This window comes from Anser brachyrhynchus (assembly GCF_964034855.1).
Source record: "Anser brachyrhynchus genome assembly, chromosome: 13".
NCBI lineage: Eukaryota > Metazoa > Chordata > Aves > Anseriformes > Anatidae > Anser > Anser brachyrhynchus.
Window position 1 is genome coordinate 15,609,788 of NC_137708.1, and position 27,497 is coordinate 15,637,284.

Consider the following 27,497-nt stretch of genomic DNA (forward strand, 5'->3'; position numbering starts at 1 on the left):
ACTAGATGGAGTCGGACTAGGTGATCTAGGAGTTGGACTCGATGATCCTCATGGGTCCCTTCCAACCCGGGGTATTCTGTGAGTCTGTGATTCTGTAAGTTACTTCCACAAACGCTGACGCTTTGGCTTCGCAGTCATAAAAGGTTTTCACAACAGCCAAATCCCCTCAGCCCCCTGGAGCTCTGCGGGGAAATGCGACCCCCGGGGCGGCGGGGGGCTGCGACGGGTCGGGGCGCTGCCTTCAGGCACGCCTTGTTTGTTTGTTCCCCGCACCATCAGCTCCCGCGGCGCTCGCCCCGAGGCCGGAGGCGATGACCCCAAAGGCCAAGCTCCTGAGGGCCGCCTCGGGGCTCTCTCAGCGCGGCCACCTCACCACCGCTTCCCCGGGACCACCCCAACCCCCGGCGGCCATTTTGCCGCGGCGCTGCGAGCCCGGCGCCCTACGCTGGTTGCGCGCCCTACGCCGCCTGCGCAGCGCCGCGCGCCGTTACCACGGCAACCGCGCCCTCCTTCCGCGGCGGCGCCGCCGACGTCACTGCCCTGCCCGCCCCCGGCCGCACTAGGAGCACTAGGAGCACTAGGAGCACTAGGAGCACTAGGAGCACTAGGGGCACTAGGAGCACTAGGAGCACTGGTAGCACTAGGAGCACTGGTAGCACTAGGGGCGCCGGGAGCGGCCATGGCGCTGTCGCGCGCGGAGCGGTGCCTGGCGCTGCTGCTGCGGCTGCTGTCCCGCGCCTGCCTGGCGCTGCTGGGGCTGGCGGCCCCCGCGACGCCCCGCGCCGTGCCCCCACCGCGCCGCTCGCTGCTGCTGCTGCCCGCCCGGCAGCTGGCGAAGCGGCTCCGGCAGCGGCAGGTGGGCACCCAGGGGTGCTGGGGGGAGGGGGCGTAGGGTGTGTGGGGGGCACCCTCGTCGCTGAGCACCTTCCTCCCCCTCCCCAGCTGACGTGTGTGGAGGTGGTGGAGGCCTACATCGAGAGGATTAGGGAGGTGAATCCGCTGATCAACGCCGTCGTCAAGGACAGGTAGCGCGGGGGCTACCTTATCCCCCTTATCCGCCCCCATGCTTCGCAGCAGCACCGGAGCTGCCTCTCCCCTGGGTTCTGCGCAGGTTTGAGGAGGCCCTGCAAGAAGCCCGGCAGGTGGACAAGCTGCTGGCAGAGAGCCCCGGCGAGGACTACCTGGAGGAGAAGTTCCCCTTCCTGGGGGTCCCCATCACCGTCAAGGAGGCCTTCTCGTTGCACGGTGGGTTCTCCCCCGTGCCTCTTGCAGCAGGAGCGAGGCGGCGGCATGCAGCGCCTTGGGTGGCGGGTGGCCGCTGCAGGGAGCTCGGGGGGAAGCGGCGTCCCTCTCCCCGCCTGCCTCCCCTTTGATGACCCTTGCCTTGCAGGGATGCCCAACACCTCCGGCCTGGTCAACCGCCGCAACGTCATCGCCACCTCCGATGCCACCGTCGTGTCACGGCTGAAGCAAGCTGGCGCCATCCCGCTGGGGGTGACCAACTGCAGCGAGCTGTGCATGTGGTACGAGTCCAGCAACAGGGTCTATGGCCGGACCAACAACCCCTATGACCTGCAGAGGATCGTGGGGGGCAGCTCAGGTGAGCACGCTGCTCTGGGAGGAAAGGGTCAAAATGCAAAAAGGAAATTGCTCCCACTGCACGCTGCTTTAACTTGCTGCTGGGCTCCTGCAGAGCTTGCAGGCATTGTCCGGGGCAGTGCAGGAGGTGATTTGTAGGCACAACGTCTTCACACCTCCTGGGTGTCACACTTGGCACTGCTTTATCTTGCTGTGGGTACAAAGAGCAGTGCAGATGTGGCATTTAAGCAAAAATCCCCTTGGCCTGTTTTCCCAGACATTGCAAAAGTGGCTCCCACCCTGCGTGCACACAAAGGGAAGTGCCTACTGCAGGATGCTTCTGCTTGTTCTGCACTATAAACCACCGTTTTTGCTTTATTTTCTCCTGTGCAGGTGGGGAGGGCAGTGTCCTTGCAGCCGCCTGCTCGGTGATAGGTGTGGGCTCCGACATCGGCGGCAGCATCCGGATGCCAGCTTTCTTCAACGGTGTCTTTGGCCATAAACCCACCACAGGTGAACCTCTGCAGGTGAAATGCACAGAGGAGGAGGGCTGTGGGAGGAAGCTCCTCTGCTTGCCTCCAGTGGGTTTTTCCACTGTGGGGCTGCCACGCACTGACAAGCAAATTCTTGCACGGGGCAAGCCCACTGCGTGAGCGCCGCAATGAGAAACCGTCTGATGGCAGGATGTCAAGTGCATGGGAGGCGGGAGGTGTCTTGTGACAGGTATTGCATCCCCAGCGTGGGATGTTTTTCCAGCACTGGTATATGCTGCTTGGGTGTTTCCCTGACAGCAAGGACACAGGGCGCTTTCAGGTGGCGTCAGGGGTGGTTTTTAGCCTGGCAGAGTGCTTGGCTGTGCCAGCCGGCTGCTTTTCCCCCTTGTGCACATTGCCCTGGGGTTGAGAACGCGCTGAGGAACACCACTGGAAATTCCTGGAGCACCAGTGCAATCCCCAGGGTACCTGTGCAAATGCCTGGAGCAGAAACACAATCCCCAGGGCACCATCACAAATTCCTGGAGCAGAAATGCAGTACCCAGGGCACAGCTGCATGTTCCCAGGGCAGCAATGCAAACACTTTACACACAACCCCTGAGCTGCAGTGGGAGACCGTGGTGCTGCAGGGCTCGCCCCATCTTGCACTGGTGGTGCTGGGGACGCGGCTCGTGGTGAGCGACGCCTCTCCCTACTTGCAGGAGTGGTCCCCAATGACGGGCAGTTCCCCATCGCACAGGGGGTGCGGACCAGCTTCCTCTGCACCGGGCCCATGTGCCGCTACGCCGAGGACCTGGAGCCGATGCTGCGGGTCATGGCTGGCCCTGGAGTCCACAAGTAGGTTGCTCTTGGTGCTTCACGCTGCTGAGCTGGTCCCAGCCGCTTCCCCGGGGGAGTTGGCCTTTTATGTGTTACGCCTGCTTTTTCCTGCCGCTGCAGAACTGGTTTTCCATCCCTACTGCCACTGGGTTGCTGCTCTCGCACCTGAACAGCATTTAGTGTGCATGCACCAGCAAGGAGCAAGGTGCAGGCAGGGCAGGTCCTGCAGGGTCACGGTGCTTCACATGACAACATGCTCCATTACCGCTTTCATTTCTACCTTGGCCCTTGCAATGCAAAGCTGCAGTCCTGACCTCAGCCTCAGGCAGGATCTGTCCCTACAGGGTGCACCTTGAGGGACAAAGGTTTTTCTGACTGCTACAGCAGCGATAAACATGCAAAGCTGGCAGAGCACAGGGCCAGTGGGATGAGCAAGCGGATGGGGAATGGGCAGTTTCGGGGTGTCTGTGTGTGTTGAGGGACCTTCCTTCCCGCACTGACCAAGAGCAGAGTGTCCTGAGGATGTTTCCAAGCCTGTGAGCAGCTCCGGAGCAGGGAAGGAGCCAGGCATGGATTTGCAAGCAGCCTCGTTCCCTTTGCAGGCTGAAGCTGAACGAAAAGGTGTCGCTGGAGAAAATCAAGTTTCTCTGCATGGATCATGATGGCGGGTCCGTTTTTGTGTCGCCTGTGGACAAGGAGATCCTGCAGGCCCAGAAGAAGGTAGGAAGGAAGGGGGAGAAGATACTGTTCTTGTTCTGCATTACAGTGGAAACACAGTGGAAATGTTGCAAGTGGCTGCTGGCGGCCTTGCACTCGTGTTTGACTGTACTGGGGTATCCAGAGCTTTTGGTGCAATTTCCATTGCAACAGCTTTATTTTGCTTGCTTAACCTCTCCTCTTTACACTACGGAGACCTTCCAGGGTTGCTGGGGGGGAAGCCCCAGGGTGGTTTCCCCCTGCTCAGTGCAGAGAGGAGCTGCTGGGGGCCCTGTGTGGTAGCAAAAGAAGCTGCTCCATGGGCTCTCTGTCCCATGGACCTCCTCTCTCTCCCTCATTCCCATGGGTTTACGGCAGTATATTGTGTCCTCGTAGAATCAAACCCTTCCCACTGTCCCCACCAGGTGGTGGAGTACCTCGAACGCGATCTGGGAGTGCAGGTTCAGCGCGTGTCCATCCACAAGATGAAGTATTCCTTCCAGATCTGGTCGGCCATGATGTCTTCCAACGACAGCGATGGGCAGGTAGGTGAGATGGCACAGGCAAAGGTGCCTGGGGCCAACCGTGGAGAGTTGCGGACTTACCAGACCTGGCCAGAAGCTTTCTGTGCTCCTTTGGTCCCCGCAGTCCTCCTCCCACCTCCTTCCAAAGCCACGCAGGTCTCGCCTCCATGCTGTGCACCTCAGGCCAGGGCCCTGCTGCAAATTGGGATTAATACGCATTAGCATCCCAGGACTGAGGCGGCGGGTTAGCAGCGAGCCGTCATCTCTCCGAGCATCATGTGCTGCTCTGCAGATGCAAAACGCCACGGTGCTGATCCCTCGTACGAAAATGGGAATCGCGTGCATTGTGGCGCGCTGTTGCTGCAGGAAGGGTGTGTGTGTGATTGCAGGATGCTCAGGTCTTCACGGACCTGCTCGGGGATCACGGGAAGCCGGTGTGGCCGCTGTGGGAGCTGATGAAGTGGCTGGTGGGGATGTCTTCTCACACCCTCCCGGCCATCGGTAAGCGCGAGCCCCGTGGTGCGTGGAGGTGCTGCTGTCTTGGCAGCAGATAACGGGGGATAATGGGGAACCCTCGTTAGCAGTGTCATGCTGCTGCCTGATGAGTGCCGAGGTTGCTCTGCTCAACCCTTGAAGCAGTGGGCATACTGAAAGACATTCCCCCACCAAATCTGGGGAGTGTCTCCTCCACCTGTAAGTGGTGGACAATGTTGCATATGGCTTCACAATGTGCCTCCTAGCCTGCTGTAACCCACAGTCCTGTTTGCTCCGCTTTAACGCTTTATTCCTGTTTGTACCCTTGCGCTGTAGCCCTGGGGCTGACGGAGAAGCTGGTGAAACTCAACCTTGGTGCTAACGCCAAGCTGGTGAGCATGGGGAAGAGCCTGCAGGCTGAGATGGAGACCTTGCTGGGGCCAGATGGAGTGCTCCTCTACCCATCCCACCCCACCGTAGCTCCACGGCACCACTCCCCACTGTGCATGCCCTTCAACTTCGCCTACACAGGTGAGCAGCTGCAGCTCCCCCACTGGGACCTCCAGCGCTAGCAGCAGGGTTATCAGAGGGGTGCCCCGCTGCTCCAGAATCACTTCATCACTCCACATCATCACTTGGCGCTCATGCACCCTGGCCCAGAGGGATGTGCTCAACATGATACAGCTGGCAGCGTGCTTTAGCAGCCACCCCAGAGCTGCTGCACGTCTTGGGGTGTAGCTTGGAGTTCCCTGTGTGGCTCTTCTGCGTCTTGAGCTCCTTGTTGCCAGCTCTGTGGTGCGATGCTGTCTGGCTTTGGAGTAATGTAGAGATGGTGCCTGAAGCAGATCATGGCACCTCACAGCAAGTACCACCCAAGGGTGGCATCGCTTGTGGGTCATCACTGTGATGCTGGCAGCCTCTGGCCGGTGATGTCCCCTTGTCATCGTGCGCTGCCTGGTGGTCACCTAGCTCAGTGGACCTGATCTGTGCAAGATGTTGGCCGCCGAGTCAGCTGGGGGAGAGCTCTGATGTGATCTTCTCTTTTCCAGCCATCTTCAACGTTCTGGGCTTGCCCGTCACGCAGTGCCCGCTGGGCTTGAGCAGCGAGGGCTTGCCGCTGGGCATCCAGCTGGTGGCAGCCTCCTACAACGACCACCTGACGCTGGCGGTGGCTCGGTACCTGGAGGAGGCCTTTGGAGGATGGGTGCTGCCTGGCAAAGCTTAGCCCGGCCTCCAGGAGGCAGGGACAGAGGTGGCCACGCTGGGAAAGGCGGCGGCAGGCGCTGATGTCCCGCCACTGCCTTCTGCCTCCGCGCTTGGAGCATCTTGACCACGTCCAGCCCGTGTCCTCCTGGGCATGGGGGTGCCCGTCCCTCTGTAGCGCCTGCTGCTTTGAAGACGCTGAGTGAAGGCAAGGGAGAGGAGGCTGGATAGGGCATGGGTGCTGCAGAACTGTCTTCATTCTCCTTGGCCTCTCCCTACCTATGGCTTGGGCTGCTCGTGGGTGCCCCAGAGGCGTCCTGGTCCCTGCAGCCTCTGTGATGTGCTGCAGGGCATCCCTGAGCCAGCAAGCAAAGCAGGAGGTGATGCTGGAGGTGATGCTGGCGGTGGCTGCACACAGAAGGGACAAGTGTTTGCTCTCGTGAGCCTTTGACAGCACTGAAGAGCTATTTGACTGCAGCTCTCTGTGTGCTGAGATGGCTAACACATCTCCTGCCCACAGCTTCTTGGGATCACCCAGCCTGATCAGCATCCCACGCTCCTGCCCTCCAAGGTGCCCGCTGCACTATGGGGCAATAAGTGCGACATGTTCTCAATGAGGATAACATTAAAGAGTTTGTCTGCCCAGTGCCTGCGTGTCCTTGTCCCGGCAGCCCTGCTGGTGTGGTGTTGGTGACAGCCTTGTCCCCAAGGAGCCCACCTTGGGCTGCAGCTGCTGCTCGCTTTGCAGGGTGGTCACAGCGTGGTCCTCTCGCAGAGCATCAGCCTTGTGCTTGTCCTGCTCCCTGGGGTCCTGCTGTTCAGAGGGTGTTCTGTGGGTGCCAGCCAGCAGCATCTGAACTGGGTGATGCTCGAAGGCTTAAAACCCAGGGAGGCGCTGATTTGGGGAACAGCTTGCAGAGGGCACTGCTGAGCCAGCTGAGAGCCTGGTGGAGCCTGCAGCAAGGTAACTGAGTTAAGGAGGAAGGAAGAGAGAAGAAACCTGACCCAGGGGTAAAAAAAAACCACGAACCACCAAAGCAACATCACGTGTTGTGCCGTGGGACGTCTCCGTCAGTCTCCAAGTGCAGCTGGGTTGGGCACGGAGGACACAACCGGTGGCCTGTCCCCTGCGACCAGGTGGCCAAAACGGTGGGCAAACGTCTGGAGATACTTCCAGAGGAAGCTCAGAGCATCTCATAGGCTAACGTGGGGTTTTGGAGCTGGATAGACCTGGGCTTGGACTCCAAAGCTGTTTGCTGCAAGGCATTCCCACCACAGCAGGGCGCAAATGGGCAGCTGCATGGCCGAAGGTAGGGAGAACCCGGAGGGCTTTGGTGTGGCGATAGGGGAAGCTGGGGGAAGAGGGCTGCGTGGAGCTACCTCCACGTGGGGCAGCTAAAAAACCAGGGGCTTAGAGATCAAATGCTGCTGGGCATAAATGCTGCTTCTCTTGGTGGGTTTCGGAGCTTTTTGATGGCTGGGGGCACCCTGTTTCACCCAGCCAGGGTGCAGGCATGCATGGCATCCTCCTCGCCCCTGGGGTCACAGCACCAGCGCCACCGGTTTGGGCAGCGCTGCGTCACCACTGCTGTCCCAAACACACCCATATCCTGGCAGCGCCGGCGCCTGCCTCCCGCGGGCTTCCCAGAGCGACCAGACGTGCTGGGTGAGCAGACTGAGGTGGCTGCAGCAGGAGGTCGCCGCAGCATGGTGGATCAAGGGGTGGCAAGCTGTCCCCATGCGTCCCCTTGCCACCACAGCCCCCGTCGTGGTGCTGCTGCCCCCCGTCCCATGGGGACAGTGCAGGGGTCCCCGGCAGCCTGCGGAGGCGGCACCCTGTGCCACGATGCCCACACCTAGGCATGCAGCCTCTGTGGGCAAGGTGTGTTTGCAGCAACTTCGGGGTGCGGGGGGGGGAAACAAACACCTGTTTTCTGTAATCCCAGGTTCTGGCTGCCCGTCGTGGCCACGGGTGGCCAAAGTGCTCGAGCACACGGTGGGATGCAGCGTGGCGATGTAGAGCAGATGGACACGGGATGAGCCCTGCACTGAGCCTGCTGCTGTCCCTGGCTGGCTGCACCCTGCTTCAGGGTGAGTCCTGCACCGGGCAGTGGCACCACAAAGTGGCCCCACGGGTGGGAAAAACCACGGGGACAGCTCTTAGACAAAAAAAATACACCTGCGGGGAGGTTGGGTGCAGGGGGTGATTGGTCAAAGCGGGGGGACCCACGCAACGTGGCCAAGGAGGACGGGGCACGCACATGCTGGGATATACGAAGCAGGGTGACAGAGCCTCACGCCCCCCGCTCCCCCCAGGCGTGCCGTTCCCACCCCAGGACGTGAGGCTGGAGGCCCAAAACTTCCACGTGCAGCTGCGGTGGGAGCCGGACCCGCGCACCCCTGGCGAGGCCACGTACCAGGTGGAGTGGAAGAGGCGGTAGGTGGTCTGCATGGGCTCGGCACCCCAGCAGGGTGCACCCCAGCACCCCGAGGACTGCTTTCCCAAAGTAAATATCCCATAATAATAGAAATGCAGAGACCATCTCGCCCAAGCCCTGCTTGGGCAGGGTCAGCTCAGGATGTGTCCTCTTGCATTCTGTCCGCCTTCAGGGATGGAGGCTCCACAGCCTGCCGGGGCAACCTGTTCCCTTTGTTGGTCGCCCTCAGTTAGAAACAGTTCTTTTGTTTGGGGTTGTTTGGTGGTCATTATTTCCTTATGCTCAAATGGCAGTTTTGTATTTCAATTCCTACCCGTCGCCTCTTGTCCTTTCATTGGGCAGCACCGAGAAGCTCCCAGCTCCACCAGCGTCGCTCCACCAGGTGTCTGCCCGTGTTGATAAGGTCCCCTTGCCCCAAGCCACCTCCTTTTGGGGCTGAGCCTTCCCAGGTCGTCTTTTTGGACCTCCGCTGGGCTCGCTCCTGCGTGGAACAGCCCCCTGCCTCGACCTGCTGGTGATGCTCTTAGCGCAGCCCACGCCTGTGTCTTGCTCTCCAGCCCTCTCACTTTGATATTTAATGGCTAGGGGAAGGGTTTTCTTCTGGCACCTTCTCCCTGCATTTTCTCCGTGGGCAGAACCTCCAACTGGACCAGGACAGATGCCTCCTGGGGGAACCACACCAGCTCACCCTGGGTGTGCCAGCTGTATTTCAACGAGATCTACGATATCTACTGGGCGAGAGTGAGAGCCGCGGAGGACGGCGAGCTGTCCCCGTGGGTCTATTCCAGCGAGCTGCAGCCATACAGAGACAGTAAGGACCAGGGAGCGCCTTCAACCACATCCCTGCTCTTCCTTGGGGGCTGATGGGCAGAGAGGTCCTTGGAGAGGTGGGAAAGTGCCTGGGCAGAGGAACAGGGTGGGAGCAAGGAGAAGGGCTCGGTGTAGAGAGAGGGGGTGGAGGAGAAGATGCAGTTGAGATGAAAACCCTGGATGGGACGCCCCAGGCCATCAAGAACTTGGGTTTCTGGAGAAGGCATTGAGATGGGGTAGCAAAAAGGATGGGATGTCCCTTTACACCTAAAAGCATCCCTTGTTCATCCCAGCCGTAGGTGCAGAGTCACTGGGTGCGGGCGGTTTTGTCGCAGCAGGTTGGTGAAGGGAGGAGCACCATTCTGTCAGAAAAGCATAATTTCTAGAGACATTTCCAGAGAAATTAACTGTTTTGAAGGTTTGTTTTGCTTCCTCCTCCTTATTTTTTTCTCTCCCTACAGCAGTTGTGGGCCCCCCCAGGTTGTCCTGGCTGTTCCAGGGCCACATCCTCAGCATCAACGTCACCGTGCCGCTCACGCCGTTCAGGGGCAAGAAGGGCTCCTACAAGCCAGTCAACAAAGTGCTGCTGAAGCTGTGGTACTGGCTGCACCTCTACGACGGGGATGTGCTCACCCAGCAAGTGCGTGGCGGGGTGGGGACACGGGGGGGACAACGGCAAAAGGGCACAGGGCGCGCAGAAGCTTCCCTGGTGCAGCGGGGATGCTCTGGAGCCCGCGTCCCATTGCGCTGGGGTGGTAGCAGCAGGGCGTTGAGCTGGCGGCACCCATCAGGTTGTTCCAGCCCGTGGGTAAGCAGATAAGGGGTGGTTGATGGTTTGCACCCCCAGAATCAGGGCTTGCAGAGCTTACAGGGCTTGGGACCCCCTTTCCTCTTCTGGCCTGCAGGTGTACTGAAAAATGAACAATTTGGGGATGAAAGCATGGGGGGGTCTGTTGCACAGGCACGCTCGGTGCCTCGGCCACGCATCCCCTCTGCTTGCAGGTGCCCTGCAGGCGGAGCATGAGAGGAGCACCGTGCACCTTGAGGCACCTGAAGCCGAGCACTCGGTACTGCGTCCGCACGGTGGCAGTGGGCATGGCCCCCGAGCGGAGCCGGGAGGCTGAGCAATGCCTGGTGACCCCGGCAGCTCCTGCAGGTGAGAGCTCGCGGCGTCCTCCTCACAGCCCACCTGCATCGCAGGCACGTGGCAGGGTGTGGGTCGCACACCCTGGGCTGATCTGCTCAGGGCTGGACCCATCTCGGGGGGATGCTACCTGTCGTGGGAGCTGCTGGGGGTGCCAACCGGTGTCCCTCCACCCCACAACCCATGGGGACTGTCCCAGCAGGCTTCCCCTGGGTCCTCCTCGCCGCGCTGAATGCCACCTTCCTGCTGCTGAGCGTGGCCGGACTCTGCCTGGTCCATCTGTACATCTTCCCGAAACCCTCGGAGATGCGCCTCCCGAAAACACTCGTGAGTGATGGCCGCGCGTGCACCACGGGGATCCCAGCATCTCCTTCCCTCCACCCCTCTGGGCGTCCTAGGGCTCCCAAGCCTTGCTGCATGGGAGCAGACGCTGGTGGCTCACGCTGGGGCAGGGGTCCTCAGCAGGCTGGGAGTAGGAGCCCTCTGCCTGGGGTCCCTCGGCGTTGCTCGGTTGCACCAGCTTGAAGAGGGGAAGAGAAGAGTGGGGGTGCTGTCCTCGGGAGGTCTTTGCAGCCCCTTGCTGCATCAACAGGCAGCTCTACCCTTGGAGCAGCACCAGGGCAGAGCCTGGAGAGGCTTCGAGGGCTGCAGTGCTGCTGGGCTCACCCAAGTATTCTCAGCCAGCAGAATGGGGCCATAAATCTCCGTTTCCTACGGGAAAAGCCTTATGGAAACACTCACCAGAACAGCCCGTCTCCCCAGATCCTATTTCCCCTCTGCACTCCCGTTTCCCAGTGCTGGGGGTGGCACCTCTGGGGACACAAGTGACCTGCCAGGTTAAGAAGTCCCCCGTACATCATGCAGAGGCGGTGGCCAGCTGCTCCACCTGGGTGCCAGCGGCTGGCTTCTGCACGGGGCTCGCTTGTGCAGACAAGGGGTCGTGCAGCACCGCTGTCCATCACCGTCGGGATTTTGGCAAGCCAGGACTGACTGCTTTTGCTGTTTGCTTCCCACCAGGCCCCTCTGGACGGGAGCAGCGGGGTGCCCACCCTCGCGCTGCGGGAGGACGCGCTCGCCCTGCTGCTGCCAGCTGGCAAGGAGCCGGCAGCGCCTGGAGCCCCGCTGCAGCCCAGGGCAAGGCGTCCCCAGGAGACGAGTGGTTACTGCCCCAACGGGTTTGGGACGGACCGCCCCGAGGGATGGGACACATCCTGCACCCACAGCCAGCCCGGGCAGGCACTGGGCGCCTGGGCATCGTTGCGGCTGGAGGAGGAGGAGGAGGAACATGACGGGGATGCTGCGACAGCTTCCACTGACAGCAGCACAGGAGATGGGGACTGTGGGACATCCGAGACGTGGCTCCCCCTGCACCTCCAGCTTTATTCCAAGTGCCCGTGGCCATCTCCAGGAGCGGGTGTCAGCCTTCCTCCCTCCCTGCAAACCATCAGCTTCTGCCCCAGGGAGCTGCGGGAGAGCGAGGCAGGGTGCTGGGTACCGCTCAGCTCCGTGAAGCTGCTGGCCAGCAAGGAGGAGGACGAGGGGCAGCTCCACCATGCTGTCCACCCCCCGAGGACCGAGCTTCAGCCGGGTGACAGTGCCACGCAGCAGGGTGACACGGGGCGGCCAGCACCAGGCTGCCCCTGCCCGGTGCCCCCAGTGCCGCTCGGCACGTCCCACATGGGCACGCTCCATGGACAGGTGGCAGCAACATCTTCAGAGCACCCCTCTGTGGTTTTGGGTGCTTCTGAGGCAAAATGTGAGGAATAGGTGCCACAGCTGAACCCCTGCATACCTTTATCTATTTATCCATCTACAGAAGTGTGTGTGTGTACTAATGCACCTCTCTGTATACACACGCACAAACATCTCTTTCATTAGAGGAGATTTTTTTTAATCTTGTCTGGATAGACTGATTGCGCCCGGTTATTTTTAAATAACACTAATTTATTATGGGAGCTCTCTTCCGCGCTTATTACCTCTGTGCCACAGAGCGAGTGCTGCCAGGCCTGGGGAAGCTGCTGGGAAAACCTGGGGCTTCCCTGGGGGGAATCGCACCTGTGGCTGCTCTGTGCCTTGCTGCAGCATGGGAAAAAAGCCGGTTCTTCGGCAGGATGGTTTTATTATCCCTCCTATCCAGGCTCCTGGACCCATGAGCTTCAGTCTGGATTTGGGAATGGGGGCTCTGCTCCATCCCCACCGGGGCAGGAGGGCTGCTGCAGTGCCCCGTGCTGGGGAGCAAAAGGCCAAGGGGGAGCATCTGGCTCCGGTGGCAGCGGGGGGCTTTTTCTTCTGCCGTGTCATGGCCAGCGCTGCTCCCTGGGCTGGGAGCGAAGGGAGTGCAGTGGGGGATCTGTTGCTCCATCACTTGTCACTGCAGCAAGTGGCCAGAGGTCCCAGCGGTGGCACGAGGGGCTGCCCCTCTCTGGGGCTGTCCCCAGAAGGGTGCCCTGGGGTCAGCTGGGATTTTCGTCTGTCCCTGGGGCAGGTGTGTTAGGTGGTGCCTCGCCAGGGCTCCTCTCGGGCTCAGCTGGAACAAGAAAGTCTGATTTTCCTTCACTGGTTTCACTTTCTTTTTTCGCTACAACAAAAAACTGGGGGGAGAAGCACCTGCTGTCACGCTGGGCTATGTGAAATGGCCTTTTACATTTTCAGGTGTTTAGAAAGCCAACCCAAAAGCCAAGTCAGAAGAATTTCCCCCATCTTCACATCAGGCAGACTTCAGAGGGGTTGAGGTTTTGGGGCAAACACAGGAGCCAAAGTGGTGTAATCTGTAAATCCTCGAGCAAAATGTTCCACACTGACCCTCCCTCCCTCCCTCCCTCCCTTGCACTACCCTCTCTTTTTTTTTCTTCCTTTGGAGCTTTTTGGTGCATTTGATCTACAGTTGCCACTGCTCTGCCCGAGCTCACCGCACCCAAGCCATGGGGCTGCTTTTGCTGCTCTGCAGCCCCGTGGCCACGGCATCCTGCTGCCAGGTGACCGGCAGCTCCGCGGCGCTTATCTCCTCGAGGAGCTCTGGAGACGCACGCCCTGCTTCTGCTTGGAAACCTCCGGGAGTGGAGACCCTGCCCTGCTTGCAGCTGGCCAGCATCCCAGCTACGGCCCGAAAATCCAGGTCCCGTCCGCACGCCGGTGACCTGGAGGTGGTCCTCAGCGCCGAGCACCGTGCCAGCCAGCCCGTGCTGGGCTGCTGTGCTGGGAGGTGGTGGGACCGCGCTGGGCTGGCGGGTGCTGGGCTTGCTCCGGGATGCAGCAGGTGGTTTTCTAGCAGCCTGCCAGCTCTCACAGCGCGGAAGACAGGCGGCCCTTTTCTGAGCCCGCGGGTGACTCAGGCGAGGCGCTTGCCGCAGCAGGAGCCACCCAAGCCCAGGGGGTTGAAGCGGCAGAAGAGTCTCTGCGAAACAGAAACGGCGAGAGTGGAAAAAGGCAAAGCGCTGGTGACATTTCGCTCTGGCATTTCAGCAGCACGAGTTTCTGAGTGGATGGGGGGGGGGGGGGGGGTTTGCACCATCTGTCAGGCGCGGGGCTTTGCAGAGCCACCGTGAGAAAGCGCAGGGCCGCGCACCCACGTGCACCGGTGGAGACCCGGTGCCGCCACACACAGCTTGGCCTGCCTGCCCAGAGGCTCTGCTCTGTCTGTGCAGGTGTTAAAGTGTTTTGCAGGATGGGGCCGTGCAGGGGCAGACCCCCACCCGCGCAGCATCGCACCCCTCCATCCCTGCTGCAGGCGTGAGCTGAGCCTGGCTCCTGCCCCACGCCGCAGCCCAGAACCAGGAGAGGTGGAGATGGGTCCCGAGACACCCAGGGCACCCCTCGGCATCGTGCCTGCGGGTATTTGCTCCCGAAGTCTGCGAAATCTCTGACTCACCCCCCTCGACGGGCCTGCTCCCCGTGCCGTTGGTGTTTTGAACTTCTGCTGGTGCCAGATCAAAGCGATGAGGGGGATGCAGCTGGGAACGGCTCCTTATTAGAAGCAGCCCATTAAGGACTATCAAGAGGGTATTTCTTATTACTAATTCTCAGAGAGCTGAGCTGCCAGCTACAGAAATATTGGAGAGGGGAATTTTTTCTGTGCGGGGGCTAGCGGGGCTTTTGCAGCTGCCGCATGGGAAATCCGGCACTTAACAAACCCGAGGGAGACGGCAGCTCCTGAAATGACAGAGCTGAATTCAGCTCTAGCATTTTGCTGGCTGCCGGGGCCCAGGAAGAGCCCTGCCTGGCTCTGGACGGGGCAGGAGGCAGTAGGTGCAAGGGGCTGGGGCTGGAGACCATGCGGTGTGGGCTGCCAAAGGTGGGTTTTGGGGCAGGCTGCAGGAGGCACGAGCCTCCGGCACTCCTCATTCCGGACCGTGCGGCTTCTCCATGGGCAGCTCCACGGCAGGACCCGAGTGAGGGTGCCCAGACCACGCTGGGGCCAAGCCCTCGGCGGGGAGGTGGCCCCACGGGTGGCTTCGCTGCAGAGCAGAGCGTTTCCCATTGCATGCTCTGGTCTGGGAGTGCCCTCGTCTGGGGACGCGTGGCAAGTGTCTGCAGGGCGCTCGGTTGGCGTCCCGGGGCGAGGTGGCAGGGCTGGGTGGCACCCCTCCGCCTCTGCTCCCCACGGCTCCCCATGCCCCCCGGCCTCCCGGTGCAGGGGCTGGCTGCAGAGTGGCCCAAGCAGCCAGCTTGGTGCCTTCTCGCCCCCCTTCAGAGACCCATGAAACTCTTCCTCGCTGCCCCCAGGAAGGGTGCCACCAGAACACGCTGTCACAGCGAAGGTGGCTGGTCTGAGGCCACCAAAGGGGCCTCTGCCGGCTGGATTTCTCCGAGCTGAGCCTCCCACGCAAAGAGATTTAAAGGGAAGCAATCCCAGCTGGCTGATGTTGTGGTAGCTATTTTCCCAGGAAAACCCCTTTTCATGACCCTGCCGCTGGGACGCTGGCTGCGAGTCCTCCATCCACCGGCTTTCCAGAGAAAAAAGGTGGGTGTTGGAGCCAAAAACATCCAGGCCCCGGCACTGGCCATGCCTTGCATGATGTTCAACCAGAGTCCCTTTGGTTTGCCGTGACATAACAGCCTGGACGTGTGGATCTGTGTGTTTTGTCCAGGTGTTGGCCCCATGTTCTCTTCTCCAAACCCACCGGGGGCACGGGTCACCTCTCCGGCCTTCCCTCCCTCTTCCTTCCCCAGCACAGCCCCGGCAAACAGCAGAGCTCCTGGAAACCCAGCCGTGCATCTATCGAGTGTCCTCAGTGACGAGTGACACAGCTGTGGAGGGAGCAGTGACAGTCCCCTGCTGTCACCGGGACGGGTGGCCGAGCCAGGGGAAGCGACGACGCACCTGGTGCGCGCGTACAGGTCGCAGAGCACCGGGGGAGGCTGGGGGCCATAAAGGAGGACCTCTGCATGCCCCAAAACTCACAGGCTCCTGGTGACCTGCTCAAGGCTTGCAGCAGGAGGCAAGACGACCTCCAGAGGTCCCTTCCAACCTCAGCCATTCTGCCACGCAGCCTCCCAGAGAAGGGCCGTCACCTTGCTGCCTGGCACTGCTGGGAAGTGAGCGGGCGCGCGGCTCCTCTTGCCACTTGGCTGACTCACGGGGACTTCCAGAGTTTTAGCAACTCCATGACGTGCCTGAGGCCAGGAAAATACCTCCGCAGCCAAGTGCTTGGGCTGGCCGAGCTCCTGGCACCCTGCCCCTGGAGTTGTGCAAGGACACGGGGGCTGGGGGCCATCCTCGTCGCCATCTCCCCATTGAACCCAGACCTTGTGCCGACAGGTCTGAGCCTGGCTGACGCTGCGGCAGGCTGGGGGGCTGACAGCGAGCCCCCAGCAGCACTTTGGGTGCCCAGGAACCTGGTCCTGGCTCTGCCTGCTGCAGAAGCCAGCCATGAGCAGAAAGGAGCCGATGGCAATGGGCAGGGTCAGGGCTCGAGGGCAGCTGGACCCAAGGACGGGGCCGCTGTGGGGTCACACAGAGGGAGCTGAGGGGGATGCCCTTGTCCAGACAGAGCAGGGCCCCAGCAGCCCAGCAAAGAGAGGTGAGTGCCCGGGGCCCGGCGGGTCCTGGGACCCTCTGTGACCTGCCAAGGGGACACGGAAGCCAGGGGTTGGCCTTGGGGTGGGGGTGATCATGGCGCTGACAGTGCACGAGCAAGGCGTATTAAAATAAAGTTTATTGCTGTTCTTAGTTACAAAAAAAATAACACCCAACAAACAACCCGAAACCCATCAGTTACAAAACCAGTCCCCAAACCCGGTGCTGTGGGAGCAGGCTTGCGAGGACACACCTTTTAGTGCAAAGAGGGAGGTGGCAGTGAGAGCTGGCGGGTGGCTCTGCCGTTGCGGGTCCCTGCGGGACGCGGGCACTCACTGTACAGTATTTTTTGCTGGCCATGGGGGCTCGAGGGGGCTGGTGGAGTTGGCAGGCATGGGCAGAAGCCCTTGGAGGAGGTGGAGGTGTGGGATGGGGAGGCCGGGAGGCTTTGGTACCGGGTGGGAAGGCACAAAAACTGAGCCGGGCTGGCACCAAACCTGCCCGGGTATCTCCCTGGGTGCTTTGCCAAGCAGCTTTCAGCTGGTGCTGGGTATGGGAACCAGGTGGATGCTCTGCTCCATGCCTCTCCCCAGATCAGGTGGGGAAGTGCTGGTGGGGAGCAGGGAAGGGGCAGCGGACGTGGGGCTGCACATGGCTGCATCTCCTGCGGGGTCCGTCAGGACCTGTTATCTCGCAGGGGCCAGGTGGGAGCTCACAGCCAGCACCGCCTGGCCCCTGCAGGATGTCCCTGATGCCCTGGGGCTGCAGGTCTGTGAGGAGACCCCGCAGAGCCCTCCGTGTGTCCCCGCATCCCTCCTTCCCAGCCACCAGCAGGTCCCCGCACCAGCACGCCAAGCGCCATCCCCAGCAGCGACCTGCCCAAACGTCCCCGCGAGGACACGGACACGTTGCAAGCTATCGCTGCAGATAAACTGCAGGGGAGGAGCTTTCGGTGTCTTCAGCTGGAGCCCGGATGCCTCGTGGGACAGACAGCCTGCCCAAGCGCGGGCGGTGGTGGGACCTTTGGGGAGGTCTCACCTCTTCCAGCGCGGGTGGTGTCGGTGGTGGGACCCGCTGGGAGGTCTCGCCTCCACCACGAAAGTCCGGTGCTTGGCTTTTCCCATGACGTGTCATGACACCAGGGTGTTGGGTTTTTCTTTGGAGGGGAGGGAGGGGAGGGACAGTGACACGGTTGCCACTGTGGCCACGCAGCGACCGGTCCATAGGTGCGGTCAGCGCTGGTGGCACGTGGGGGGTGCAAAGCAAGGCGCTGTTTCCACAGGTTGGGGTCTAGGGATGCCAAACCCCCCTCCAGCCCCTCTCTCGGCCAGGGTTTGGTGGGAGGCGGAGGGACCGGCGGTCCTGCAGCGGGGCTAGGTCATCTTCCTGGCCACGCTGGCATAGGTGTGAATGATCTCCTCGTCCGCGGGACACGTGTGGCTGAACTCATCGCAGGCGTAGGCGTTGTTGAGGTAGCGCCAGACGCCCGTCATGTCGGCCGGGATCTCGAAGTCGCGGTACTTTTTGGCTGCAATCTGCACAGGAGGAGGAGGAGGAGGCAGAGGAGGAGGAGGAGGAGGAAGAGGAGGCTGAGACCCTGCTCACAGGGCGTCCCCAGCCCGGCCCTGGGAGCCCCTACCTTGATGATGTGCAGCTTGGGCAGGAGGTTGCAGTCAGCCAGCGTCAGGTGGTCCCCGTCCAGGAATTTCCTCTTGGAGACGGCGATGTCCTCCACGCTGTCCTGGTCGATCTCCTCGGGCAGCGGGTTGTTGAGGTACTGATCCAGCCGATGAAACTCCCGCAGCAGCGCCTTCTCCAGGTCTGGGAGGGCGGGGGGGGGGGGGGGGGGGGACGTGGTGGCCTCAGCCAGGCGCCAGGTCCCCGCCACCTCCCACACCCTCAGCAGGCTTTGCCCACAGGAGCGAAGCCCTCGGGCTGTGCCCCCCTCCAGCCCCTGCCCGCTTTCTTACTGCTGTTTGCTTCCTTGCGCGGGTTCTTGATGTACGCCGAGAACTTGGCGAAGATGTCGCTGCCCACGTCGAAGGACTCCTTGTACTTGGGGCTCAGGTGCGGGTACCTTAAAAGAGATGCTGGTGGCAGCACGGGCAGAGAAGCGGCTGCGTGGCACCCGCGGGTGGCAGCAGCAGGCAGAGGTGTCCCAGGGCGCTGCGCAAGGGCTGACGCATCCGAGGAGGTGGCTGACAAACGCGCCCAGTGCTTCCTCTTTTGCGCAGGGCGTTTGCTTTGGCTACGAGCAGGCAAACGGGGGGGTCACCTCCCGTCCCCCTCCCGACACCAGTCGCCGTTGCCAGCTGCAAAACCACCGGCTCCCGGGGAAACCTGCACCATCACCCCCCCGCTCCAGCTCCAGCCCCATGCAGAGTGAGTGCTGCTTTTCCTCCCATTGTTTTCTGTCCCACGCTGTCACCGTCCCCCGCCCCGGCCGCTCTCCTGCCTCGGTTTCCCAACCCGCCCAGCCCGACGCGGCATGGGTCTGCAATTACGTGGGTGGGCCCAGGGTCTGCTCCAGGAACTCCTCGATCTTGATGAAGTCGGTTTTCAGCTCCCTGTTGAACAGCAGGAAGGGTGGGTTGGTGCCTGGCGCTAAATCCTTCAGCTCTTCGGGTTTCCTGGAGCAGAGAAAATGAAGGGGCAAAGCTGGGGTGGGCGCACAGTACTGGGCGCATCCCCACATGTATTCTAGGCTGGGTCTGGGGGTCTGGGAGGTGCCCCCCAACTTTTTGGTGTGCCCTCAGACCTGGGTGCCAATGATGCTCGCACATCTTTGTGCAGGGCTGGAGTGCAGGGACCTGCGTGGAGGTGGCACCTCACCTGGTCATGTCCACCGTGGTGACGTTGAACTTCACCCCCTTGAGCCACAGCACCATGAAGAGGCGCTGGCAGAAGGGGCAGTTCCCGATGTTTTCTCCATCCAGACCAGCCTGCGGGGAAAGCAGAGAGCACCCTCAGGATGGCCGGGGTCGGACCCTTCCCGGAGATCCAAGATAAAGCCAGGAGGAGGAAGAGGAGGAGGAGGAGGAGGATTGATAGTGGATGGGGCAGGAAGGGAGGGTCAGCTTGGCTGGGAGGCCAGGCCGGAGAGGGGAAATGTTCTCATGTTTGCCAGGAAAAGCGCAGCTTGTTTTCGTCTGCTGCCTCCTGTGCTGTGCTGAGCCAAGCACGGCTCCCCCGGCAGGAGGCACAAGCATCGTCCACGTCCCAGGGAGGAGATGGGGCTGGGGGAGCACAACCGGGGGCTTCCAGCCCCATCCTTGCCCATGCCAACGTGGATGTGCGGGTGGGATGCTCTGTGACCTGCTGGTCGCTGCGTGCTCTAAGCTCCAGGCTGGAGCCCGCCAGCGGTGGGGACACGGGGACAGCGAGTGCCACCGGGGCTCTGCCACCGGGGTCTGCACTACGGCTGCGGGTCTGGGGCTGAGCGGGAGGCTGGCAGGGCTGCAGAGGACCTGAAGGCACGAAGCAGCGATAGCTCCGGGGCTTTGTACCCAAAGGCAGGGAGGAAGAGGATGCTTCAGGAGCTGAAGATGCAGGGACCCGTGCCCAGTTCCCCTGGTGTGGAGGCAAGTGCCAGGAGACTCCTCTCTGCCTGCGGCTGCCCAGGAGCCCTCTCGGCCCCTCTGGGAGAGCCAGCCGGCCCCCAGCTCCCCCCGGCGGAGGTGGCGAGCTGGCCAAAGCAGGACACCGATGCTCTGAGCAGTCACCTGGAGGCGATGCTCTGCCTTTCTACCACGTCACCACCTCCCAGTCTTTCCAGAATGATAATGATCTTTAACCGGTGTTTCCTATTCCCAGCTATCGCAAAAGGATGCCCCTAAAAAGAGTGGGATACGTTTCTCAGTTGCTGTTTCTCATGGGAATCTCTGCATCCTTCTTTCCGTGGTGACCCAAGCGTCTCTTTACAAACGTTGTTGCTCCTGAGTAGTGGAAGCTCAGGAGCATCCTGTCAGCCCCTAGAGGACTGCTTGGGAATGGATAAAATTTGGGTCTAGGTATCCTGAGAGGGGCTGGAGGGTTAGGAAACAGCTTCCAGGGCTGCCCGGCTCTTGTGCCATTGAGCATCTCCACTCCCTTCCCGACTCCATTCCCAGCAAGCCAACACCGATGTCATCCCTTGGAGCATCTCCAGCACCAACGGCTCGGTGAGGCCACCCTGAAAGGAAAATCAGGATGGCTTCTGCAGGAAATAGAAAACAAACCTAAGCCAGAGCCCATCCTCAGATGCTCAGAGACAAATCTTTATCAAAAGGAAGCTCCACTGGTGCTCGTGGGCACCAGGGAGCGCGGGGGAAGGTTTGGGGAGGCCACGTGCCTTCCCTCCCCAGCGAAAGCCAAGCAGCGAGGAGGGGAAGTCATCGCTCTCTGCTTCCTTCTCCGGCAAGAGCCTCTTCCTCTGCTCAGCGCAGGCTCCTGCAGCCCCCCTGACCCCACCCTGACTGACTTTGCTGCCTGTTTCCCCATCCAGATGATGCAGGAACCCATCAGGATGATGGATGAACCCCTGCACATGATGGCTGAACTCTTCCAGATGATGGATGAGCCCCTCCAGATGCCAGAGAAACCCCTCCAGATGACAGAGGAACCCTTCCAGATGATGGAGAAAGCTCTCCAGATGATGAATAAACCCCTCCAGATGATGGAAAACCCCTCCAAGATGATGGGCAAACGCAGCCCGGGAGGCGCAGCCTCTCAGCCCCAGCCCTGAGGCCCCACGCCTGCACGAGGCATCAAAACCCCAACGTTGCTCAGAAGTTCCTGTGGTTTTGCTCTCGGTGAAGCAGCGCGAGGAGGAAGGAGCGCCCCGACCTGCATCACCTCAACGTCCTCCAGACCTGCCCGAAATTCCTCCCCAAAAAAGCTCAGGAGCACCTTGCGGTGGGCTACAGTCAGACGCCACTCCCTGAGGGCTCGGAGGGTGATGCGCAGCATCGGTTTGCTGTCAGACACACGAGAAGGGTTTTTTGGTGCTAAATTAAGATTTAGGGGAAGTCCTAAGCCGCTGCTTTGTTTTCTGTTTCCCTTCCCTCCAAAAACCCCCCTCAAACACGCTGCCGCCATCACAGCCACCTCATGCAGCGCTTTCCTCTTCTCCCCAGCCACCCTGGGGTGAAAAGCGGTGCGGAAGAGGGAATTTAAGACCTGAATGATTTTCTCCAAGCAAATACACCGCATGGGGCTCAGCCCGAGCTCGGCGCCCAGCAAGCGCTGCTTTGGCAAGGGGACAGGGAAAAGCCTCGGATAACCCTTCCCAGCACTGATTTCCAAGGAGGGGAGCAGAGACCGCGCGGCTGCAGATGTTTGGAACGGGAGTGTCGAAATGTTCCCGAGGAAGCGCTTGAAAAATTGCTCAATGGAAGGAAAAAAAAAAAAAAAAAAAAAAAAGAGCAAAACTCATTTCCAGTGAATAATCCTCAGGGCTGACCTAAGAAGCCGCCCCATCCCGCCCACGCGTGGGCACCCACTCCGTTTCCCAACGCCAGCTTGCAGCAGCCGCTCGAGAAGCTGCCCTGCTGCGTTCCCACCCTCCTGTTGCTTTTCCCAGCCGTGGCTTGTCTTATCGGGGTCCCCGAGCACGCTCGCCCCGCTCCCTCGCTGCCCTTGTGGTTCCCGGGGCGGCAGGGCCACCGCTGGACCACAGCATCCCCCGCGGCCGGGTGCTCCCCGCGCCACCCCGCCGGGTCTCCCGAAGCACGACGACGGCCACCACCTCCTGCCACCCGCCCACAGCACCAGCTGGCCTCGCCGAGCCCACCTTGACAAAGAGCTCGATCTCGGGCTCCTTCGACGGCCGGCTCTCCATCCCGGTGGCGTTGGGAACCCGGGGGGGGGGACCCGCTCACTGCTGCGCTGAGTTTCGCCCGTCCTCTGCAGCGCGCAGCTGCAGCACCTCGCGCCGGGCTGGGGCCGGGGCTGGGGCTCGCCCTTTCCTTCCCTTTTTGAAGCGGGGAGGAGCGATGGGGTGCAGGCGAGGAGGGGGAAGCTGCGGGGCCTCCCAGCTGTGACTCAGCACGGGTCTATCTGGATGCGCTGACGGGTCCCCGGCCAGGCTATCGCACCCGCCCAGGCGCCTCCAAGCAGCCCGGTGGCTGCTGCCGTCAGCTCCCTGATGGGAGACGGGGTTTGTTGTTGTTTTGTTTTGGGTTGCTTTTTTTTCTTTTTTTTTTTGCACGGGAAGCGTCTGCATCTACCCCTTCGCCATCCTCCCAGCCCCTTTCCCCGTTACTCCCTCTGTCCGAGCATCTCGCCGCTGCCCCGCGGGACCCTGCTGACTCGGGATGCAGGCACAATGCCAGGATGCCCATCCCGCTGCGAGGATGTGGGGCTGAGCAAGGCGAGGCTCTGGGGAAGCCCGGAGGGCGAGCGGCACGGCCTGGCTGCTTGCCACCGCCTCCTCGCAGCCAGCCCCTTGCAGGAAGGCATTGCAAAACGTCCAAGGAGGGAAAGCAAAAGGGGACGGAGCACATCGGGGCGCGGCGATGGGAAGGGGGGCGGGTGCCTGACATCTAGGGCCCCGTTCCTGGAATTTGGGCTGTTTCACAGGAAAGATGACTGCCCTGCTTTCCTCCCCAGGATGGGAGGGAAGCGCTCGCCGTCGGATGGGGCTGGCCGCCGGCCCGGAGCAGGCAGGCTTCCCGGCACCCACGGGCTCCGCTCCTCTCCCGAGCTGCCAGGTTGGGCGAGCCCCGGCTTGTGCTGTGGTACCACACAGTCAATACCGAGCTTTGAGTTAGAAAGTCGTATTTTTTTCATTTTTGTCACTTTGCATAAAATGGTTGTGTTTTTTTTTTTTTTTCTTTTTTGTCACACCCCCAATTGCTTGAACCAGCCCCGCTCCAGCTTGGATAAGCCCAGACCTTCCTGCAATTAATCTGAGGCTGGCAAACGAGGAGACTGCTCTGCTGCTGCCACGCACAGAGCAGGGCTCGGTGTCCGTGGGTATTGGCAGGCACAGGAGGCAGTACCGGCAGCCCTTCCCTTCCTCCCCCGGCGCTGAATGACCGGACATGTGCCGAGATGGAGATTAGGGCACACGTGCATCCGGGTGGTCGCCTGCATCCCCCCCGGGGAGAGCGGGGGGCAGGCTGGGGACCCAGCTGAGCCCCCTCGATCTGCTCAGCTGCCGAGCACCTGCTCGGCCATACAGAGCCTTCAAAACCGTGTCCCCTCCTCCCGGTCCCCATGCAGCCACAGCTGTCCGAAGCGGCCCCGGTCCCTCCGCGGGGCACAGAAGGAGCCATTGTCACCGCCGTGCCAGCCCCCGCCCCGGCGCCAGCTGCCGCGGGGACCAGTGGGCAGCGGCAGAGCGGGGCGGTGGCACCATGGTGGCCGCGGTCGTGGTGGCCCTGGTCCTCCTCTGCTTGTCCGCAGGGATGGAGGCCAGCCCGGAGCTCGGCGGTGAGTGGCGCATGGGGGACAAGGGACATCGGGGACCACGAGTGCTGGGGCGCAAGCAAGGTTTGGGTGGGGGGGGAGTTGTGGGGTGCACGGTTTCAGGGCACACCAAGGGCAAGACCCCATGGGAGATGTGCTAGGAACGGCCCCGCACCCACCCAGCCTGCCCCAGCACCCAGAAAGGTGCCCCAGAGCGTGGCGGGGAGGATGTGATTTCATCTGGGCAGAGCCAACTGCACGACCGCAGCAACGGGGACTGAGTCAGCGGCAGCGGCAGGCGAGGATAATCACTCACAAAATCTGACGGCAGCCTCCTCGCTGCCGTTTTGCCCCAAAAACAGCGTCTGAGCAAGCGTGTGGCAGTGCCGGGTGGAGGCGGCGCGGTTCCTCCGTCACCGGGGGAGCCTCAGCTTTGAAGCACAAAGCCCCAGCCACGTCCCTGCTGTCCCCCTTGGACGGGGGTGGCTCCATGGACTTGCGGCCACAGGGGAGGTGAAAGGGACTCTTTGTGCCAAACCCAGCACTGGTTTGCAGACAGACGGACAAGTGCAGGGCTGGGAGCTGAGGCTCCCACCTGTTTGTGTGGGTTTGGGGGCTGCCAGGCTGCTGGCTGTGCCCTGTGTCCCCAGCATCTTGCGTCCTGCGTCCCTCAGCATCCTGCATCCTCCCTGGCACATGGCGTCCTGTCCTGTCCCCACTTCCAAACCTCTAAATAACAGGGGGAAAATAATAGGATAAGTGGTTTGGGACACAGAGTAGGTAGGATTAAGAGAGAGAAATACCCCATGCTGGGAGTCTGAGGAGAGAAGGACTCCGAAAGGATGTGGGCTAGGAAAGGCTCGCACTGATGTGGGGGGCTCTCCTCATCTCTGGTGACCCTCTGCTAGCGATCATCTCCTCCTGGTGGTCATCTCCGGGTGGTCATCTCTGGTGATCATTTCTGGTGGTCATCTCTACGTGATCATCTCTTGGTGGCCATCTGCTGATGGTCATCTCTTGGTGGTCATCTCTGCTCGCCGTCTCTGGGTGACCATCTCCGGTGATCACCTCCGTCTCCTCCCCGCTCCCCACATCCAGGGTACCTACGCAAGGTGCTGAGGAACCACACCATCCACACGTGTGACGGGGAGCAGCTCCTCATCCTCTGCCCTCGCAAGACCACCATCAGCATCCTGGGCGCCTTCTACGGGCGCCGCGTGCCCAGCCCCAACCTCTGCCCCAGCCCGGGCGACGCGTCCCAGGAGAGCACCGAGTGCATGTCCCCCACGGCCCACCTGGTAAGGGCAGCGTCCCGCTGCTGGTGGCAGCGCGCGGAACCCTTGGCACCCTTTTCCTGGGGCATTTTTGGGAGATCGGGGCGGGGGGGTGGCACCTCCTGCGCTGGGTCCCGGCGAGAGCAGGCTGGGGGGAGGCCCTCAAAGCAAAGGCCGATGTCCCCGGGATGTCCCCGGGATGTCCCCTGCCCTCCGGACCAGCGGGGACTCCGGCGGGGCAGGGTGCGGCGCGCAGCCTCGTCCCCACCTCGTGGCCGTGAGCGCGCATTGCACGGGGCCGTGCTGAGTGGGGGGGGGGGGGGCCGGGGGGGCTGCAAGGGCGCTGCTGCACGGAGCTGTGCGGCTCTGCATGAAGCTGCGGGGGTGCACACGCCTGCAGGTGCTGCACGGGGCCCCGCGAGTGCCCGTTGCAGCGCTGCGTCAGTGTGCACGCCTGCACGCAGCCGTGTCAGCGTGCGTGGGTGCTGTGCCGGCGTGCACACCTGCACGAGCGCAGCGTGCACGCCCGTGTGAGCGTTGCACAGGGCTGCGTCGCTCCGCACACCCGCACAGGTGTTGCACGCACACATGTCGCGCTGCGGTGCTGTGCTGCCCGCACAGGTACCGCTCGCAGCTGCGTGGGCACAGGGAAGCAGCCACCAAAGCCACCCACGAGGCCGAGTGACCGCGGTGGGGGTGCCAGCAGCCACAGGACGCCTCTTGTGGGGTGAGGGCCTGGCCCCGAGCCCAGCGACAGCACCGAGGTGAGATCAGCCTGGGGTCTCACTGCTGGTGCTCACGTCTGCCCTGCTCTGCCCTGCAGAAGCTGCTGGCCGAGTGTCAGGACCAGCAGTGGTGCCAGTTCTCGGTGCACAGCCAAGTCTTTGGGCCAGACCCGTGCCCCGGGACACACAAGTACCTCATCGCGTCCTACAAGTGCCGGCCAGGTGGGCAGCACCACGGGGGCACCTCTCGAACCCGTGGCTGGGTAAGAGGAGGGGGTTTGGGGTGATTTGGGCTGTGTTGGGACACCCTGCGGTGTCACCCCACCCCCAGACAACCATCGGGTCAAGACGGTGTGCGAGAACAACGTGCTGAGGCTGCAGTGCCGGCCAAAATCCGTCCTGGCCATTTACTCCGCGCATTATGGACGATTCCTGCGGGGCAAGCCTGAGTGCGATGCCCCAAACGCCAGGGGACCCCATATCGGTACGGGGGGGACATGGTTCGAGCCCAAATTACATCCAGGAATAGTGCAGGAGCTCTGTGCTGATGGCCAGATCCACACCGCATGTCTCTGCAGAGTGCCTGGCTCCGGACGCCTTGAGGAGGGTCTCCAAGAAGTGTCACCGCAAGGGAAACTGCACCGTGGCTGCTGACTGGGCCACCTTTGGGGACCCGTGCCTGCCTGGCACGAAGAAGCAACTGCGGGTCTCCTACACCTGCGGTGAGAGCAGGACCAGGAGCTGGCCGTGGGGCTGGGGACGCAGCCCCTGGGGACGAGCAGGGTGGTGATGCTCAGAGCGGCGTGTGTCTCGTGTGTCTCGTTGCAGTGCCCAAGCAGCTGCTGGAGGAGGCAGGCCCCGACACCTCGGATCCCTTCGTGCTCTCGGACTACATGCATGGTAATTCGGGGAGGGGGGAGAGACCAGCTCGTGCTCCCCCGTGGATGAAGGACCCCGTAGGTCCCCGTCTCCAAGCAAAGAGGCTGGGGAGATGCTTTCTGCTGGGGGGAGGAGGAGGTCTCGCAGAGGAGCGCCCCGAGGGCAGAGGGGAGGAGGCTGGGGGCTGGCCCCTCACATCCCCCTTGTTCACTGCAGGTGGCTGGTACAAAGGGCCCAGGTTCTCCAGGCTCCGGGAAGACAGGATGATTTTTACTAGCTCCCTGACAGCTTTTGCCCAGCTCTGGGGTACGTGGCCCCCACGTGCCAGGGTGGGGGGGTCTCCAGGCCCAGGTACCCTGCATGCCGCGGTGGGGGTTTGCACCGCGGTGCCTCTCTTTGCTCTTCTCTCCCACCAGACGTCCCGGAAAAAGTCGGCCTCTACTTCCTTTGCGGGGTCTCGGCAGGCCTCGCGCTGCTGCTGTGCATCATCAGCCCCAAGGCAGCCTTCCTCCGGGAGGCCAGGGAGGCTCTGCAGGGCCCGGGCAGCAGCTCGGAGCCGAGCCGCACCAAGCTGCGGGACGAGCAGGACGAGGACCTTCCCGACGACAGCTCCTCCGACTCCTCCTTCCGCCGCCTCACCCGCACCTACCGCGCCACCGACAGCATCTTCAGCCCCGAGCTGACGGCAGCCATGGAAGGGGCGGCCGAGCAGCAGGGCTGCGGCGGGGAGGAGATCTGGATGCCCAAGGAGTCCAGCCCGTACGCCATCCAGAAGATCAAATCGGCCACCAAGTGAGGAGGGACGAGGGGCCACCACCATTCGCTCCTCACCTTACTCTGTGCCTCCCTTCGTGCTTCACGTGCCAGCAGGCGACCTGTGCTTTCCAGGGAATGAGCTTGCTCTTTCTAGTGAATAAAAGCAAAAGCTCATGGTTCAGGAAACGAAGCTGCCGAGCCCCAGCTCCTGCCAGCCCCATCCCCGAGGGACTCCAGCCCGCAGGCCGGTTCCCACATCCCCAAAAGGGACTGCAGGG

General features: G+C 61.9%; 4 protein-coding genes across 6 annotated transcripts; 3 read left to right on the plus strand and 1 right to left on the minus strand.

Moving 5' to 3' along the window:
- Positions 1-561: 561 nt before the first annotated feature.
- On the plus strand, positions 562-6,433 carry FAAH2 (fatty acid amide hydrolase 2). The gene is made up of 11 exons (XM_080554121.1): positions 562-856; positions 943-1,025; positions 1,112-1,245; positions 1,391-1,600; positions 1,972-2,091; positions 2,774-2,909; positions 3,494-3,611; positions 4,013-4,132; positions 4,501-4,612; positions 4,922-5,116; positions 5,635-6,433. The coding sequence occupies exons 1-11, from the start codon at positions 680-682 to the stop codon at positions 5,808-5,810; spliced, it is 1,581 nt and encodes a 526-aa protein (XP_080410247.1). The 5' UTR covers positions 562-679; the 3' UTR covers positions 5,811-6,433.
- Positions 6,434-6,570: 137 nt separating this feature from the next.
- LOC308177229 (uncharacterized protein) lies at positions 6,571-16,818 on the plus strand. Of its 2 annotated transcripts, none has more exons than XM_080554122.1 (8): positions 6,571-7,098; positions 7,735-7,879; positions 8,105-8,225; positions 8,862-9,037; positions 9,498-9,676; positions 10,039-10,192; positions 10,380-10,507; positions 11,198-16,818. In XM_080554122.1, the coding sequence occupies exons 2-8, from the start codon at positions 7,825-7,827 to the stop codon at positions 11,945-11,947; spliced, it is 1,563 nt and encodes a 520-aa protein (XP_080410248.1). In that variant the 5' UTR covers positions 6,571-7,098; positions 7,735-7,824; the 3' UTR covers positions 11,948-16,818. The 2 variants fall into 2 exon arrangements, with proteins under 2 accessions (XP_080410248.1, XP_080410249.1); XM_080554123.1 differs by having other exon boundaries at positions 10,383-10,507.
- Positions 16,318-22,314, minus strand: LOC308177231 (chloride intracellular channel protein 2-like). Its single transcript, XM_080554126.1, has 6 exons — positions 21,967-22,314; positions 19,029-19,138; positions 18,701-18,826; positions 18,167-18,273; positions 17,836-18,017; positions 16,318-17,731 (listed from the first exon to the last, which is right to left on the minus strand). Exons 1-6 carry the CDS (start codon positions 22,012-22,014, stop codon positions 17,570-17,572), a joined length of 735 nt encoding a protein of 244 aa, XP_080410252.1. The 5' UTR covers positions 22,015-22,314; the 3' UTR covers positions 16,318-17,569.
- A 140-nt stretch (positions 22,315-22,454) lies between these two features.
- Positions 22,455-27,405, plus strand: LOC308177230 (protein eva-1 homolog C-like). 2 transcript variants are annotated; one of them, XM_080554124.1, is made up of 8 exons: positions 22,455-23,609; positions 24,684-24,883; positions 25,683-25,806; positions 25,916-26,068; positions 26,163-26,306; positions 26,413-26,484; positions 26,680-26,769; positions 26,880-27,405. In XM_080554124.1, exons 1-8 carry the CDS (start codon positions 23,534-23,536, stop codon positions 27,257-27,259), a joined length of 1,239 nt encoding a protein of 412 aa, XP_080410250.1. In that variant the 5' UTR covers positions 22,455-23,533; the 3' UTR covers positions 27,260-27,405. The 2 variants fall into 2 exon arrangements, with proteins under 2 accessions (XP_080410250.1, XP_080410251.1); XM_080554125.1 differs by lacking the exon at positions 26,680-26,769.
- Positions 27,406-27,497: the final 92 nt, after the last annotated feature.